This window comes from Somniosus microcephalus, unplaced genomic scaffold, assembly GCF_052327205.1.
Source record: "Somniosus microcephalus isolate GS21.2 unplaced genomic scaffold, FLI_Smic_1.0 unresolved_chr2, whole genome shotgun sequence".
Taxonomy (NCBI): Eukaryota; Metazoa; Chordata; class Chondrichthyes; order Squaliformes; family Somniosidae; genus Somniosus; species Somniosus microcephalus.
The window spans coordinates 20,328,944-20,347,089 of NW_028225180.1; the positions used below are offsets into that span (position 1 = coordinate 20,328,944).

At 55.8% G+C, this 18,146-nt stretch overlaps 1 protein-coding gene across 1 annotated transcript in view; it reads right to left on the bottom strand.

Annotated features, from left to right (window-relative positions):
• The window catches only part of LOC147092242 (P2X purinoceptor 3-like), a 144,575-nt gene that overhangs the window by 16,080 nt on the left and 110,349 nt on the right, over nucleotides 1–18,146 (bottom strand). The window contains exon 9 of the mRNA XM_085975580.1: nucleotides 17,566–17,659. Within this exon, the coding sequence (XP_085831706.1) occupies nucleotides 17,566–17,659 (94 nt within the window). The remainder of the gene's footprint in view (nucleotides 1–17,565; nucleotides 17,660–18,146) is intronic.

Consider the following 18,146-nt stretch of genomic DNA (forward strand, 5'->3'; position numbering starts at 1 on the left):
GATGTCAGGCTTACCGGTCTGTAATTCCCCGTTTTCTCTCTACCACCTTTTTTGAATAATGGGGTAACATTAGCTACCCTCCAATCCATGGGTACTGTTCCAGAGTCTATCGAATGTTGGAAGATGACCAGCAATGCATCTACTATTTCTAGGGCCACTTCCTTAAGTACCCTAGGATGTAGATTATCAGGCCCTGGGGATTTATTGGCCTTCAATCCCGTCAATTTCCCTAACACCATTTCCCTACAAATACTGATTTCTTTCAGTTCCTCCCTTTCATCAGACCCTATGTTCTCCGACATCTCTGGGAGGTTATTTGTGTCCTCCTTTTTGAAGACAGAACCAAAATATGTATTTAATTGGTCTGCCATTTCTTTGTTCCCCATTATAAATTCCCCTGATTCTGACTGCAAGGGACCTATGCTTGACTTCACCAATCTTTTTCTCTTCACATATCTATAAAAGCTTTTACAGTCAGTTTTTATGTTCCCTGCAAGCTTACTCTCATATTCTATTTTCCCCCTCTTAATTAATCCCTTTGTCCTCCTTTGTTGAATCCTAAACTGCTCCCAATCCTCAGGTTTACTGCTTTTTCTGGCCAATTTATATGCCCTCTCCTTGGATCTTTTGCTATCCCTAATTTCCCTTGTTAGCCACGGTTGAGTCACCTTTTTTGTTTTATTTTTATGCCAAACTGGGATGAACAAATTCTGTAGTTCATCCATGCGATCTTTGAATGTTTCCCATTGCCTATCCACAGTCAACCCTTTGAGTGACATTCCCCAATCCATCCTACCCAACTCGCGCCTCATACCATCGTAGTTTCCTTTATTTAAATTCAGGACCCTAGTCTCTGACTCAACTACTTCACTCTCCATCTTAATGAAGAATTCTATCATATTATGATCGCTCCGACCCAAGGGGCCTCGTACAACAAGATTGCTAATTAATCCTTTCTCATTACATAATACCCAGTCTAAGATGGCCTGATCTCTAGTTGGTTCCTCGACATATTACCAGGGGGCAGAAGTTATGCTGCAGCTGTACAAAGCCCTGGTTAGACCACACCTGGAGCACTGTGAGCAGTTCTGGGCACCACACCTTAGGAAGGATATATTGGCCTTGGAGGGAGTGCAGCGTAGGTTTACCAGAATGATACCCGGACTGCAAGGGTTAAATTATGAAGAGCGATTACACAAACTAGGGTTGCAAGAAGGTTAAGGGGTGATCTGATTCAAGTTTTAAGATATTAAGGGGAACAGATAGGGTAGATAGATAAACTATTCCCGCTGGTTGGGGAGTCTCGGACTAGGGGGCAGAGTCTAAAAATCAGAGCCAGACCTTCCAGGAGTGAAATTAGGAAACACTTCTACACACAGAATGTAGAAGTTTGGAACTCTCTTCCGCAACCGGCAATTGATGCTCGATCAATTGTTAATTTTAAATCTGAGATTGGTAGATTTTTATTAACCAAATGTATTAAGGGATATGGGGCAAAGGCAAATATGGGGTTAGGTCGCAGATCAGCCATGAGCTCACTGAATGGCGGAACAGGCTCGAGGGACTAAATGGCCACCTCTGTTCCTATGTTCTGAAGTTAGCGGAATAGAGAGATGGGCTTCGATGGGAGTGTTAGGGGACTAGAGGGATGGGCTTCGATGGGAGAGTTAGGGGACTAGAGGGATGGGCTTCGATGGGAGAGTTAGGGGACTAGAGGGATGGGCTTCGATGGGAGGGTTAGGGGACTAGAGCGATGGGCTTCGATGGGAGAGTTAGGGGACTAGAGGGATGGGCTTCGATGCGAGAGTTAGGGGACTAGAGGGATGGGCTTCGATGGGAGAGTTAGGGGACTGGAGGGATGGGCTTCGATGGGAGAGTTAGGGGACTAGAGCGATGGGCTTCGATGGGAGAGTTAGGGGACTAGAGGGATGGGCTTCGATGGGAGAGTTAGGGGACTAGAGGGATGGGCTTCGATGGGAGAGTGAGGGGACTGGAGGGATGGGCTTCGATGGGAGAGTTAGGGGACTGGAGGGATGGGCTTCGATGGGAGAGTGAGGGGACTGGAGGGATGGGCTTCGATGGGAGAGTTAGGGGACTGGAGGGATGGGCTTCGATGGGAGAGTTAGGGGACTGGAGGGATGAGCTTCGATGGGAGAGTTAGGGGACGAGAGGGATGGGCTTCGATGGGAGAGTTAGGCGACTAGAGGGATGGGCTCCGATGGGAGTGTTAGAGGACTAGGGGGATGGGCTTCGATGGGAGAGTTAGGGGACTAGAGGGATAGGCTTCGATGGGAGAGTTAGGGGACTAGAGGGATGGGCTTTGATGGGTGAGTTAGGGGACCGGAGGGATGGGCTTCGATGGGAGAGTTAGGGGACTAGAGGGATGGGCTTCGATGGGAGAGTTAGGGGACTAGAGGGATGGGCTTCGATGGGAGGGTTAGGGGACTAGAGCGATGGGCTTCGATGGGAGAGTTAGGGGACTAGAGGGATGGGCTTCGATGCGAGAGTTAGGGGACTAGAGGGATGGGCTTCGATGGGAGAGTTAGGGGACTGGAGGGATGGGCTTCGATGGGAGAGTTAGGGGACTAGAGCGATGGGCTTCGATGGGAGAGTTAGGGGACTAGAGGGATGGGCTTCGATGGGAGAGTTAGGGGACTAGAGGGATGGGCTTCGATGGGAGAGTGAGGGGACTGGAGGGATGGGCTTCGATGGGAGAGTTAGGGGACTGGAGGGATGGGCTTCGATGGGAGAGTGAGGGGACTGGAGGGATGGGCTTCGATGGGAGAGTTAGGGGACTGGAGGGATGGGCTTCGATGGGAGAGTTAGGGGACTAGAGGGATGGGCTTCGATGGGAGAGTTAGGCGACTAGAGGGATGGGCTCCGATGGGAGTGTTAGAGGACTAGGGGGATGGGCTTCGATGGGAGAGTTAGGGGACTGGAGGGATGAGCTTCGATGGGAGAGTTAGGGGACGAGAGGGATGGGCTTCGATGGGAGAGTTAGGCGACTAGAGGGATGGGCTCCGATGGGAGTGTTAGAGGACTAGGGGGATGGGCTTCGATGGGAGAGTTAGGGGACTAGAGGGATGGGCTTCGATGGGAGAGTTAGGGGACTAGAGGGATGGGCTTCGATGGGAGAGTTAGGGGACTAGAGGGATGGGCTTCGAAGGGAGAGTTAGGGTACTAGAGCGATGGGCTTCGATGGGAGAGTTAGGGGACTAGAGGGATGGGCTTCGATGGGAGAGTTAGGGTACTAGAGCGATGGGCTTCGATGGGAGAGTTAGGGGACTAGAGGGATGGGCTTCGATGGGAGAGTTAGGGGACGAGAGGGATGGGCTTCGATGGGAGAGTTAGGCGACTAGAGGGATGGGCTCCGATGGGAGTGTTAGAGGACTAGGGGGATGGGCTTCGATGGGAGAGTTAGGGGACTAGAGGGATGGGCTTCGATGGGAGAGTTAGGGGACTAGAGGGATGGGCTTCGATGGGAGAGTTAGGGGACTGGAGGGATGGGCTTCGATGGGAGAGTTAGGGGACTAGAGGGATGGGCTTCGATGGGAGAGTTAGAGGACTGGAGGGATGGGCTTCGATGGGAGAGTTAGGGGACTGGAGGGATGGGCTTCGATGGGAGAGTTAGGGGACTAGAGCGATGGGCTTCGATGGGAGAGGTAGGGCACTAGAGGGATGGGCTTCGATGGGAGAGTTAGGGGACTAGAGGGATGGGCTTTAATGGGAGAGTTAGGGGACTAGAGGGATGGGCTTCGATGGGAGAGTTAGAGGACTGGAGGGATGGGCTTCGATGGGAGAGTTAGGGGACTAGAGGGATGGGCTTCGATGGGAGATTTAGGGGACTGGAGGGATGGGCTTCGATGGGAGAGTTAGGGGACTAGAGGGATGGGCTTCGATGGGAGATTTAGGGGACTAGAGGGATGGGCTTCGATGGGAGAGTTAGGGGACTAGAGGGATGGGCTTCGATGGAGAGTTAGGGGGCTGGAGGGATGGGCTTCGATGGGAGAGTTAGGGGACTAGAGGGGTGGGCTTCGATGGGAGAGTTAGGGGACTAGAGGGATGGGCTTCGATGGGAGAGTTAGGGGACTGGAGGGATGGGCTTCGATGGGAGAGTTAGGGGACTGGAGGGATGGGCTTCGATGGGAGAGTTAGGGGACTAGAGGGATGGGCTTCGATGGGAGATTTAGGGGACTAGAGGGATGGGCTTCGATGGGAGAGTTAGGGGACTAGAGGGATGGGCTTCGATGGAGAGTTAGGGGGCTGGAGGGATGGGCTTCGATGGGAGAGTTAGGGGACTAGAGGGGTGGGCTTCGATGGGAGAGTTAGGGGACTAGAGGGATGGGCTTCGATGGGAGAGTTAGGGGACTGGAGGGATGGGCTTCGATGGGAGAGTTAGGGGACTGGAGGGATGGGCTTCGATGGGAGAGTTAGGGGACTAGAGGGATGGGCTTCGATGGGAGATTTAGGGGACTAGAGGGATGGGCTTCGATGGGAGAGTTAGGGGACTAGAGGGATGGGCTTCGATGGAGAGTTAGGGGCTGGAGGGATGGGCTTCGATGGGAGAGTTAGGGGACTAGAGGGGTGGGCTTCGATGGGAGAGTTAGGGGACTAGAGGGATGGGCTTCGATGGGAGAGTTAGGGGACTAGAGGGATGGGCTTCGATGGGAGAGTTAGGGTACTAGAGCGATGGGCTTCGATGGGAGAGTTAGGGGACTAGATGGTTGGGCTTCGATGGGCGAGTTAGGGTACTCGAGGGATGGGCTTCGATGGGAGAGTTAGGGGACTGGAGGGATGGGCTTCAATGGGAGAGTTAGGGGACTAGAGGGATGGGCTTTGATGGGAGAGTTAGGGGCCTAGAGGGATGGGCTTCGATGGGAGAGTTAGGGGACTAGAGGGATGGGCTTCGATGGGAGAGTTGTGGGACTGGAGGGATGGGCTTTGATGGGAGAGTTAGGGGACTAGAGGGATGGGCTTCGATGGGAGAGTTAGGGGACTGGAGGGATGGGCTTTGATGGGAGAGTTAGGGGACTAGAGAGATGGGCTTCGATGGGAGAGTTAGGGGACTAGAGGGATGGGCTTCGATGGGAGAGTTAGGGGACTAGAGGGATGGGCTTCGATGGGAGGGTTTGGGGACTACAGGGATGGGCTTCGATGGGAGAGTTAGGGGACTAGAGGGATGGGCTTCGATGGGAGAGTTAGGGGACTAGAGAGATGGGCTTCGATGGGAGAGTTAGGGGACTTGAGCGATGGGCTTCGATGGGAGAGTTAGGGGACTAGAGGGATTGGCTTCAATGGGAGAATTAGGGGACTAGAGCGATGGGCTTCGATGGGAGTGTTAGGGGACTGGAGGGATGGGCTTCGATGGGAGAGTTAGGGGACTAGTGGCATGGGCTTCGATGGGAGAGTTAAGGGACTGGAGGGATGGGCTTTGATGGGAGAGTTAGGGGACTGGAGGGATGGGCTTCAATGGGAGTGTTAGGGGACTGTAGGGATGGGCTTCGATGGGAGAGTTAGGGGACTGGAGGGATGGGCTTCGATGGGAGAGTTAGGGGACTAGAGGGATGGGCTTTGATGGGAGAGTTAGGGGACTAGAGGGATGGGCTTTGATGGGTGAGTTAGGGGACTGGAGGGATGGGCTTCGATGGGAGAGTTAGGGGACTGGAGGGATGGGCTTCGATGGGAGAGTTAGGGGACTAGATGGATGGGCTTCGATGGGAGAGTTAGGGGACTAGAGGGATGGGCTTCGATGGGAGAGTTAGTGTACTAGAGGGATGGGCTTCGATGGGAGAGTTGGGGGACTGGAGGGATGGGCTTCGATGGGAGAGTTAGGGGACTAGAGGGATGGGCTTCGATGGGAGAGTTAGTGTACTAGAGGGATGGGCTTCGATGGGAGAGTTAGGGGACTGGAGGGATGGGCTTCGATGGGAGAGTTAGGGGACTAGAGCGATGGGCTTCGATGGGAGAGGTAGGGCACTAGAGGGATGGGCTTCGATGGGAGAGTTAGGGGACTAGAGGGATGGGCTTTAATGGGTGAGTTAGGCGACTAGAGGGATGGGCTTCGATGGGAGAGTTAGGGGACTGGAGGGATGGGCTTCGATGGAAGAGTTAGGGGACTGGAGGGATGGGCTTCGATGGGAGAGTTAGGGGACTAGAGGGATGGGCTTCGATGGGAGAGTTAGGGGACTAGAGGGATGGGCTTCGATGGGAGAGTTAGGGGACTAGAGGGATGGGCTTTGATGGAGAGTTAGGGGCTAGAGGGATGGGCTTCGATGGGAGAGTTAGGGGACTAGAGGGATGGGCTTCGATGGGAGAGTTAGGGGACAAGAGGGATGGGCTTCGATGGGAGAGTTAGGGGACAAGAGGGATGGGCTTCGATGGGAGAGTTAGGGGACTAGAGGGATGGGCTTCGATGGGAGAGTTAGGGTACTAGAGCGATGGGCTTCGATGGGAGAGTTAGGGGACTAGAGGGTTGGGCTTCGATGGGCGAGTTAGGGTACTCGAGGGATGGGCTTCGATGGGAGAGTTAGGGGACTGGAGGGATGGGCTTCAATGGGAGAGTTAGGGGACTAGAGAGATGGGCTTCGATGGGAGAGTTAGGGGACTTGAGCGATGGGCTTCGATGGGAGAGTTAGGGGACTAGAGGGATTGGCTTCAATGGGAGAATTAGGGGACTAGAGCGATGGGCTTCGATGGGAGTGTTAGGGGACTGGAGGGATGGGCTTCGATGGGAGAGTTAGGGGACTAGTGGCATGGGCTTCGATGGGAGAGTTAAGGGACTGGAGGGATGGGCTTTGATGGGAGAGTTAGGGGACTGGAGGGATGGGCTTCAATGGGAGTGTTAGGGGACTAGAGGGATGGGCTTCGATGGGAGAGTTAGGGGACTAGATGGATGGGCTTTGATGGGTGAGTTAGGGGACTGGAGGGATGGGCTTCGATGGGAGAGTTAGGGGACTAGAGGGATGGGCTTCGATGGGAGAGTTAGGGGACTAGATGGATGGGCTTCGATGGGAGAGTTAGGGGACTAGAGGGATGGGCTTCGATGGGAGAGTTAGGGGACTGGAGGGATGGGCTTCGATGGGAGAGTTAGGGGACTAGATGGATGGGCTTCGATGGGAGAGTTAGGGGACTAGAGGGATGGGCTTCGATGGGAGAGTTAGTGTACTAGAGGGATGGGCTTCGATGGGAGAGTTGGGGGACTGGAGGGATGGGCTTCGATGGGAGAGTTAGGGGACTAGAGGGATGGGCTTCGATGGGAGAGTTAGTGTACTAGAGGGATGGGCTTCGATGGGAGAGTTAGGGGACTGGAGGGATGGGCTTCGATGGGAGAGTTAGGGGACTAGAGCGATGGGCTTCGATGGGAGAGGTAGGGCACTAGAGGGATGGGCTTCGATGGGAGAGTTAGGGGACTAGAGGGATGGGCTTTAATGGGTGAGTTAGGCGACTAGAGGGATGGGCTTCGATGGGAGAGTTAGGGGACTGGAGGGATGGGCTTCGATGGAAGAGTTAGGGGACTGGAGGGATGGGCTTCGATGGGAGAGTTAGGGGACTAGAGGGATGGGCTTCGATGGGAGAGTTAGGGGACTAGAGGGATGGGCTTCGATGGGAGAGTTAGGGGACTAGAGGGATGGGCTTTGATGGAGAGTTAGGGGCTAGAGGGATGGGCTTCGATGGGAGAGTTAGGGGACTAGAGGGATGGGCTTCGATGGGAGAGTTAGGGGACAAGAGGGATGGGCTTCGATGGGAGAGTTAGGGGACAAGAGGGATGGGCTTCGATGGGAGAGTTAGGGGACTAGAGGGATGGGCTTCGATGGGAGAGTTAGGGTACTAGAGCGATGGGCTTCGATGGGAGAGTTAGGGGACTAGAGGGTTGGGCTTCGATGGGCGAGTTAGGGTACTCGAGGGATGGGCTTCGATGGGAGAGTTAGGGGACTGGAGGGATGGGCTTCAATGGGAGAGTTAGGGGCCTAGAGGGATGGGCTTCGATGGGAGAGTTAGGGGACTAGAGGGATGGGCTTCGATGGGAGAGTTGTGGGACTGGAGGGATGGGCTTTGATGGGAGAGTTAGGGGACTAGAGGGATGGGCTTCGATGGGAGAGTTAGGGGACTGGAGGGATGGGCTTTGATGGGAGAGTTAGGGGACTAGAGGGATGGGCTTCGATGGGAGAGTTAGGGGACTAGAGGGATGGGCTTTGATGGGAGAGTTAGGGGACTAGAGGGATGGGCTTCGATGGGAGGGTTTGGGGACTACAGGGATGGGCTTCGATGGGAGAGTTAGGGGACTAGAGGGATGGGCTTCGATGGGAGAGTTAGGGGACTAGAGAGATGGGCTTCGATGGGAGAGTTAGGGGACTTGAGCGATGGGCTTCGATGGGAGAGTTAGGGGACTAGAGGGATTGGCTTCAATGGGAGAATTAGGGGACTAGAGCGATGGGCTTCGATGGGAGTGTTAGGGGACTGGAGGGATGGGCTTCGATGGGAGAGTTAGGGGACTAGTGGGATGGGCTTCGATGGGAGAGTTAGGGGACTGGAGGGATGGGCTTCGATGGGAGAGTTCGGGGACTGGAGGGATGGGCTTCGATGGGAGAGTTAGGGGACTAGAGGGATGGGCTTTGATGGGAGAGTTAGGGGACTAGAGGGATGGGCATCGATGGGAGAGTTAGGGGACTAGAGGGATGGGCTTCGATGGGAGAGTTAGGGGACTAGAGGGATGGGCGATGGGAGAGTTAGGGGACTGGAGGGATGGGCTTCGATGGGAGAGTTAGGGGACTTGAGCGATGGGCTTCAATGGGAGAGTTAGGGGACTGGAGGGATGGGCTTCGATGGGAGAGTTAGGGGACTAGAGGGATGGGCTTCGATGGGAGATTTAGGGGACTAGAGGGATGGGCTTTGATGGGAGAGTTAGGCGACTAGAGGGATGGGCTCCGATGGGAGTGTTAGAGGACTAGGGGGATGGGCTTCGATGGGAGAGTTAGGGGACTAGAGGGATAGGCTTCGATGGGAGAGTTAGGGGACTAGAGGGATGGGCTTCGATGGGAGAGTTAGGGGACTAGAGGGATGGGCTTCGAAGGGAGAGTTAGGGTACTAGAGCGATGGGCTTCGATGGGAGAGTTAGGGGACTAGAGGGATGGGCTTTGAAGGAAGAGTTAGGGGACTGGAGGGATGGGCTTCGATGGGAGAGTTAGTGGACTCGAGGGATGGGCTTCGATGGGAGATTTAGGGGACTAGAGGGATGGGCTTCGATGGGAGAGTTAGGGGACTAGAGGGATGGGCTTCGATGGAGAGTTAGGGGCTAGAGGGATGGGCTTCGATGGGAGAGTTAGGGGACTAGAGGGATGGGCTTCGATGGGAGAGTTAGGGGACTAGAGGGATGGGCTTCGATGGGAGAGTTAGGGGACTAGAGGGATGGGCTTCGATGGGAGAGTTAGGGTACTAGAGCGATGGGCTTCGATGGGAGAGTTAGGGGACTAGAGGGTTGGGCTTCGATGGGCGAGTTAGGGTACTCGAGGGATGGGCTTCGATGGGAGAGTTAGGGGACTGGAGGGATGGGCTTCAATGGGAGAGTTAGGGGACTAGAGGGATGGGCTTTGATGGGAGAGTTAGGGGCCTAGAGGGATGGGCTTCGATGGGAGAGTTAGGGGACTAGAGGGATGGGCTTCGATGGGAGAGTTGTGGGACTGGAGGGATGGGCTTTGATGGGAGAGTTAGGGGACTAGAGGGATGGGCTTCGATGGGAGAGTTAGGGGACTGGAGGGATGGGCTTTGATGGGAGAGTTAGGGGACTAGAGGGATGGGCTTCGATGGGAGAGTTAGGGGACTAGAGGGATGGGCTTCGATGGGAGAGTTAGGGGACTAGAGGGATGGGCTTCGATGGGAGGGTTTGGGGACTACAGGGATGGGCTTCGATGGGAGAGTTAGGGGACTAGAGGGATGGGCTTCGATGGGAGAGTTAGGGGACTAGAGAGATGGGCTTCGATGGGAGAGTTAGGGGACTTGAGCGATGGGCTTCGATGGGAGAGTTAGGGGACTAGAGGGATTGGCTTCAATGGGAGAATTAGGGGACTAGAGCGATGGGCTTCGATGGGTGTGTTAGGGGACTGGAGGGATGGGCTTCGATGGGAGAGTTAGGGGACTAGTGGCATGGGCTTCGATGGGAGAGTTAAGGGACTGGAGGGATGGGCTTCGATGGGAGAGTTAGGGGACTGGAGGGATGGGCTTCAATGGGAGTGTTAGGGGACTGTAGGGATGGGCTTCGATGGGAGAGTTAGGGGACTAGAGGGATGGGCTTTGATGGGTGTGTTAGGGGACTGGAGGGATGGGCTTCGATGGGAGAGTTAGGGGACTAGAGGGATGGGCTTCGATGGGAGAGTTAGGGGACTAGAGGGATGGGCTTCGATGGGAGAGTTAGGGTACTAGAGGGATGGGCTTCAATGGGAGAGTTAGGGGACTGGAGGGATGGGCTTCGATGGGAGAGTTAGGGGACTGGAGGGATGGGCTTCGATGGGAGAGTTAGGGGACTAGAGCGATGGGCTTCGATGGGAGAGGTAGGGCACTAGAGGGATGGGCTTCGATGGGAGAGTTAGGGGACTAGAGGGATGGGCTTTAATGGGAGAGTTAGGCGACTAGAGGGATGGGCTTCGATGGGAGAGTTAGGGGACTAGAGGGATGGGCTTCGATGGGAGAGTTAGGGGACTAGAGGGATGGGCTTCGATGGGAGAGTTAGGGGACTGGAGGGATGGGCTTCGATGGGAGAGTTAGGGGACTAGAGGGATGGGCTTCGATGGGAGAGTTAGGGGACTAGAGGGATGGCTTCGATGGGAGAGTTAGGGGACTAGAGGGATGGGCTTCGATGGAAGAGTTACGGGACTGGAGGGATGGGCTTCGATGGGAGAGTTAGGGGACTAGAGGGATGGGCTTCGATGGGAGAGTTAGGGGACTAGAGGGATGGGCTTCGATGGGAGAGTTAGGGGACTAGAGGGATGGGCTTCGATGGAGATTTAGGGGCTAGAGGGATGGGCTTCGATGGGAGAGTTAGGGGACTAGAGGGATGGGCTTCGATGGGAGAGTTAGGGGACTAGAGGGATGGGCTTCGATGGGAGAGTTAGGGGACAAGAGGGATGGGCTTCGATGGGAGAGTTAGGGGACTAGAGGGATGGGCTTCGATGGGAGAGTTAGGGTACTAGAGCGATGGGCTTCGATGGGAGAGTTAGGGGACTAGAGGGTTGGGCTTCGATGGGCGAGTTAGGGTACTCGAGGGATGGGCTTCGATGGGAGAGTTAGGGGACTGGAGGGATGGGCTTTGATGGGAGAGTTAGGGGCCTAGAGGGATGGGCTTCGATGGGAGAGTTAGGGGACTAGAGGGATGGGCTTCGATGGGAGAGTTGTGGGACTGGAGGGATGGGCTTTGATGGGAGAGTTAGGGGACTAGAGGGATGGGCTTCGATGGGAGAGTTAGGGGACTGGAGGGATGGGCTTTGATGGGAGAGTTAGGGGACTAGAGGGATGGGCTTCGATGGGAGAGTTAGGGGACTAGAGGGATGGGCTTCGATGGGAGAGTTAGGGGACTAGAGGGATGGGCTTCGATGGGAGGGTTTGGGGACTACAGGGATGGGCTTCGATGGGAGAGTTAGGGGACTAGAGGGATGGGCTTCGATGGGAGAGTTAGGGGACTTGAGCGATGGGCTTCGATGGGAGAGTTAGGGGACTAGAGGGATTGGCTTCAATGGGAGAATTAGGGGACTAGAGCGATGGGCTTCGATGGGAGTGTTAGGGGACTGGAGGGATGGGCTTCGATGGGAGAGTTAGGGGACTGGAGGGATGGGCTTCGATGGGAGAGTTCGGGGACTGGAGGGATGGGCTTCGATGGGGGAGTTAGGGGACTAGAGGGATGGGCTTTGATGGGAGAGTTAGGGGACTAGAGAGATGGGCTTCGATGGGAGAGTTAGGGGACTTGAGCGATGGGCTTCGATGGGAGAGTTAGGGGACTAGAGGGATTGGCTTCAATGGGAGAATTAGGGGACTAGAGCGATGGGCTTCGATGGGAGTGTTAGGGGACTGGAGGGATGGGCTTCGATGGGCGAGTTAGGGGACTAGTGGCATGGGCTTCGATGGGAGAGTTAAGGGACTGGAGGGATGGGCTTCGATGGGAGAGTTAGGGGACTGGAGGGATGGGCTTTGATGGGTGAGTTGGGGGACTAGAGGGATGGGCTTCGATGGGAGAGTTAGGGGACTGGAGGGATGGGCTTCGATGGGAGAGTTAGGGGACTGAAGGGATGGGCTTCGATGGGAGAGTTAAGGGACTGGAGGGATGGGCTTCGATGGGAGAGTTAGGGGACTGGAGGGATGGGCTTCGATGGGAGAGTTAGGGGACTAGAGGGATGGGCTTCGATGGGAGAGTTAGGGGACTAGAGGGATGGGCTTCGATGGGAGAGTTAGGGGACTGGAGGGATGGGCTTCGATGGGAGAGTTAGGGGACTGGAGGGATGGGCTTCGATGGGAGAGTTAGGGGACTAGAGGGATGGGCTTCGATGGGAGAGTTAGGGGACTGGAGGGATGGGCTTCGATGGGGGAGTTAGGGGACTAGAGGGATGGGCTTCGATGGGAGAGTTAAGGGACTGGAGGGATGGGCTTCGATGGGAGAGTTAGGGGACTAGAGGGATGGGCTTCGATGGGAGAGTTAAGGGACTGGAGGGATGGGCTTCGATGGGAGAGTTAGGGGACTGGAGGGATGGGCTTCGATGGGAGAGTTAGGGGACTAGAGGGATGGGCTTCGATGGGAGAGTTAGGGGACTAGAGGGATGGGCTTCGATGGGAGAGTTAGGGGACTGGAGGGATGGGCTTCGATGGGAGAGTTAGGGGACTGGAGGGATGGGCTTCGATGGGAGAGTTAGGGGACTAGAGGGATGGGCTTTAATGGGAGAGTTAGGCGACTAGAGGGATGGGCTTCGATGGGAGAGTTAGGGGACTGGAGGGATGGGCTTCGATGGAAGAGTTAGGGGACTGGAGGGATGGGCTTCGATGGGAGAGTTAGGGGACTAGAGGGATGGGCTTCGATGGGAGAGTTAGGGGACTAGAGGGATGGGCTTCGATGGGAGAGTTAGGGGACTAGAGGGATGGGCTTCGATGGAGAGTTAGGGGCTAGAGGGATGGGCTTCGATGGGAGAGTTAGGGGACTAGAGGGATGGGCTTCGATGGGAGAGTTAGGGGACTAGAGGGATGGGCTTCGATGGGAGAGTTAGGGGACAAGAGGGATGGGCTTCGATTGGAGAGTTAGGGGACTAGAGGGATGGGCTTCGATGGGAGAGTTAGGGTACTAGAGCGATGGGCTTCGATGGGAGAGTTAGGGGACTAGAGGGTTGGGCTTCGATGGGCGAGTTAGGGTACTCGAGGGATGGGCTTCGATGGGAGAGTTAGGGGACTGGAGGGATGGGCTTCAATGGGAGAGTTATGGGACTGGAGGGATGGGCTTTGATGGGAGAGTTAGGGGCCTAGAGGGATGGGCTTCGATGGGAGAGTTAGGGGACTAGAGGGATGGGCTTCGATGGGAGAGTTGTGGGACTGGAGGGATGGGCTTTGATGGGAGAGTTAGGGGACTAGAGGGATGGGCTTCGATGGGAGAGTTAGGGGACTGGAGGGATGGGCTTTGATGGGAGAGTTAGGGGACTAGAGGGATGGGCTTCGATGGGAGAGTTAGGGGACTAGAGGGATGGGCTTCGATGGGAGAGTTAGGGGACTAGAGGGATGGGCTTCGATGGGAGGGTTTGGGGACTACAGGGATGGGCTTCGATGGGAGAGTTAGGGGACTAGAGGGATGGGCTTCGATGGGAGAGTTAGGGGACTAGAGAGATGGGCTTCGATGGGAGAGTTAGGGGACTTGAGCGATGGGCTTCGATGGGAGAGTTAGGGGACTAGAGGGATTGGCTTCAATGGGAGAACTAGGGGACTAGAGCGATGGGCTTCGATGGGAGTGTTAGGGGACTGGAGGGATGGGCTTCGATGGGAGAGTTAGGGGACTGGAGGGATGGGCTTCGATGGGAGAGTTCGGGGACTGGAGGGATGGGCTTCGATGGGAGAGTTAGGGGACTAGAGGGATGGGCTTTGATGGAAGAGTTAGGGGACTGGAGGGATGGGCTTTGATGGGAGAGTTAGGGGACTAGAGGGATGGGCATCGATGGGAGAGTTAGGGGACTAGAGGGATGGGCTTCGATGGGAGAGTTAGGGGACTAGAGGGATGGGCGATGGGAGAGTTAGGGGACTGGAGGGATGGGCTTCGATGGGAGAGTTAGGGGACTTGAGCGATGGGCTTCAATGGGAGAGTTAGGGGACTGGAGGGATGGGCTTCGATGGGAGAGTTAGGGGACTAGAGCGATGGGCTTCGATGGGAGAGTTAGGGGACTAGAGGGATGGGCTTCGATGGGAGATTTAGGGGACTAGAGGGATGGGCTTTGATGGGAGAGTTAGGCGACTAGAGGGATGGGCTTCGATGGGAGAGTTAGGGGACTGGAGGGATGGGCTTCGATGGGAGAGTTAGGGGACTAGAGGGATGGGCTTCGATGGGAGAGTTAGGGGACTAGAGGGATGGGCTCCGATGGGAGAGTTAGGGGACTAGAGGGATGGGCTTCGATGGAGAGTTAGGTGACTAGAGGGATGGGCTTCGATGGGAGAGTTAGGGGACTAGAGGGATAGGCTTCGATGGGAGAGTTAGGGGACTAGAGGGATGGGCTTCGATGGTTGAGTTAGGGGACTGGAGGGATGGGCTTCGATGGGAGAGTTAGGGGACTTGAGGGATGGGCTTCGATGGGAGAGTTAGGGGACTAGAGGGATGGGCTTCGAAGGGAGAGTTAGGGTACTAGAGCGATGGGCTTCGATGGGAGAGTTAGGGGACTAGAGGGATGGGCTTCGATGGGAGAGTTAGGGTACTAGAGGGATGGGCTTCGATGGGAGAGTTAGGGGACTGGAGGGATGGGCCTCGATGGGAGAGTTAGGGGACTGGAGGGATGGGCTTCGATGGGAGAGTTAGAGGACTAGAGGGATGGGCTTCGATGGAGAGTTAGGGGCTAGAGGGATGGGCTTCGATGGGAGAGTTCGGCGACTAGAGGGATAGGCTTCGATGGGAGGGTTAGGGGACTGGAGGGATGGGCTTCGATGGAAGAGTTAGGGGACTGGAGGGATGGGCTTCGATGGGAGAGTTAGGGGACTAGAGGGATGGGCTTCGATGGGAGAGTTAGGGGACTAGAGGGATGGGCTTCGATGGGAGAGTTAGGGGACTAGAGGGATGGGCTTCGATGGAGAGTTAGGGGCTAGAGGGATGGGCTTCGATGGGAGAGTTAGGGGACTAGAGGGATGGGCTTCGATGGGAGAGTTAGGGGACTAGAGGGATGGGCTTCGATGGGAGAGTTTGGGGACTAGAGGGATGGGCTTCGATGGGAGAGTTAGGGGCCTAGAGGGATGGGCTTCGATGGGAGAGTTAGGGTACTAGAGCGATGGGCTTCGATGGGAGAGTTAGGGGACTAGAGGGTTGGGCTTCGATGGGCGAGTTAGGGTACTAGAGGGATGGGCTTCGATGGGAGAGTTGTGGGACTGGAGGGATGGGCTTTGATGGGAGAGTTAGGGGACTAGAGGGATGGGCTTCGATGGGAGAGTTAGGGGACTGGAGGGATGGGCTTTGATGGGAGAGTTAGGGGACTAGAGGGATGGGCTTCGATGGGAGAGTTAGGGGACTAGAGGGATGGGCTTCGATGGGAGAGTTAGGGGACTAGAGGGATGGGCTTCGATGGGAGGGTTTGGGGACTACAGGGATGGGCTTCGATGGGAGAGTTAGGGGACTAGAGGGATGGGCTTCGATGGGAGAGTTAGGGGACTAGAGAGATGGGCTTCGATGGGAGAGTTAGGGGACTAGAGGGATGGGCTTCAATGGGAGAGTTAGGGGACTGGAGGGGTGTGCTTCGATGGGAGAGTTAGGGGACTAGAGGGAGGGCTTCGATGGGAGAGTTAGGGGACTAGAGGGATGGGATACGATGGGAGAGTTAGGGGACTAGAAGGATGGGCTTCGATGGGAGAGTTAGGGCACTAGAGGGATGGGCTTCGATGGGAGATTTAGGGGACTAGAGGGGTGGGCTTTGATGGGAGAGTTAGGGGACTAGAGGGATGGGCTTCGATGGGAGAGTGAGGGGACTGGAGGGAGGGCTTCGATGGGAGTGTTAGGGGACTAGAGGGATGGGCTTCGATGGGAGAGTTAGGGGACTAGAGGGATGGGCTTCGATGGGAGTGTTAGGGGACTAGAGGGATGGGCTTCGATGGGAGAGTTAGGGGACTAGAGGGATGGGCTTCGATGGGAGAGTTAGGGGACTAGAGGGATGGGCTTCGATGGGAGTGTTAGGGGACTAGAGGGATGGGCTTCGATGGGAGAGTTAGTGGACTAGAGCGATGGGCTTCGATGGAGAGTTCGGGGACTACAGGGATGGGCTTTGATGGGAGAGTTAGGGGACTAGAGGGATGGGCTTCGATGGGAGAGTTAGGGGACTAGATGGATGGGCTTCGATGGAAAGTTAGGGGACTAGAAGGTTGGGCTTCGATGGGAGAGTTAGGGGACTAGAGGGATGGGCTTCGATGGGAGAGTTAGGGTACTGGAGGGATGGGCTTCGATGGTAATGTTGGGACTCGAGGGATGGGCTTCGATGGGAGGGTTAGGGGCCTGGAGGGATGGGCTTCGATGGGAGAGTTAGGGGACCAGAGGGATGGGCTTCGATGGGAGAGTTAGCGGACTCGAGGGAGGGCTTCGATGGGAGAGTTAGGGGACTGGGTGATGGGCTTCGATGGGAGAGTTAGGGGACTAGAGGGATGGGCTTCGATGGGAGAGTTAGGGGACTAGAGGGATGGGCTTTGATGGGAGAGTTAGGGGACTAGAGGGATGGGCTTCGATGGGAGAGTTAGGGGACTGGAGGGATGGGCTTCGATGGGAGAGTTAGGGGACTAGAGGGATGGGCTTCGATGGGAGAGTTAGGGGACTCGAGGGATGGGCTTCGATGGGTTAGTTAGGGGACTAGAGGGATGGGCTTCGATGGGAGAGTTAGGGGACTAGACTGATGGGCTTCGATGGGAGAGTTAGGGGACTAGAGTGATGGGCTTCGATGGGAGAGTTAGGGTACTAGAGGGATGGGCTTCGATGGGAGAGTTAGGGGACTAGAGGGATGGGCTTCAATGGGAGAGTTAGGGGACTAGAGGGATGGGCTTTGATGGGGGTGTTAAGGGACTAGAGGGATGCGCTTCGATGGGAGAGTTAGGGGACGAGAGGGATGTGCTTCGATGGGAGAGTTAGGGGACTAGAGGGAGGGCTTCGATGGGAGAGTTAGGGGACTAGAGGGAGGGCTTCGATGGGAGAGTTATGGATTTGAGGGATGGGCTTCGATGGGAGAGTTCGGGGACTAGAGGGAGGGCTTCGATGGGAGAGTTAGGGGACTAGAGGGATGAGCTTCGATGGGAGAGTTAGGGGACTAGAGGGACGGGCTTCGATGGGAGAGTTAGGGTTCTAGAGGGACGGGGTTTGAGGGGAGAGTTGAGGAGTACCTGTCCAGAGACCATGATGTCGATCCGGATCCCGTAAGCTTTCAGTAAGGTGCGGTACTCCGTCCCATTACTATCCCGGTGGAACCTGGCATGTCTGTGAAAATAAAACAGCGGCAAGGTAACAAGGTTCTGAGCTCGAATCAGGTGCATATCATTTTTTAAAAATTCGTTCCTGGGAAGTGGGCATCGCTGGCAAGGCCATCATTTATTGCCGATCCCTAGTTGCCCCTTGAGAAGGTGGTGGTGAGCTGCCTTCTTGAACCGCTGCAGTCCGTGTGGTGAAGGTGCTCCCACAGTGCTGTTAGGGAGGGAGTTCCAGGATTTTAACCCAGCGACGATGAAGGATCGGTGATATATTCCCAAGTCAGGATGGCGTGTGGCTTGGAGGGGAACTTGGAGGTGGTGGTGTTCCCATGCGCCTGCTGCCCTTGTCCTTCTAGGTGGAAGAGGTCGCGGGTTTGGGAGGTGCTGCCGAAGAAGCCTTGGCGAGTTGCTGCAGTGCATCTTGTAGATGGTACACACTGCAGCCACGGTGCGCTGGTGGTGGAGGTGTTGAGTCCGTGATTCTTAAAGTATGATGT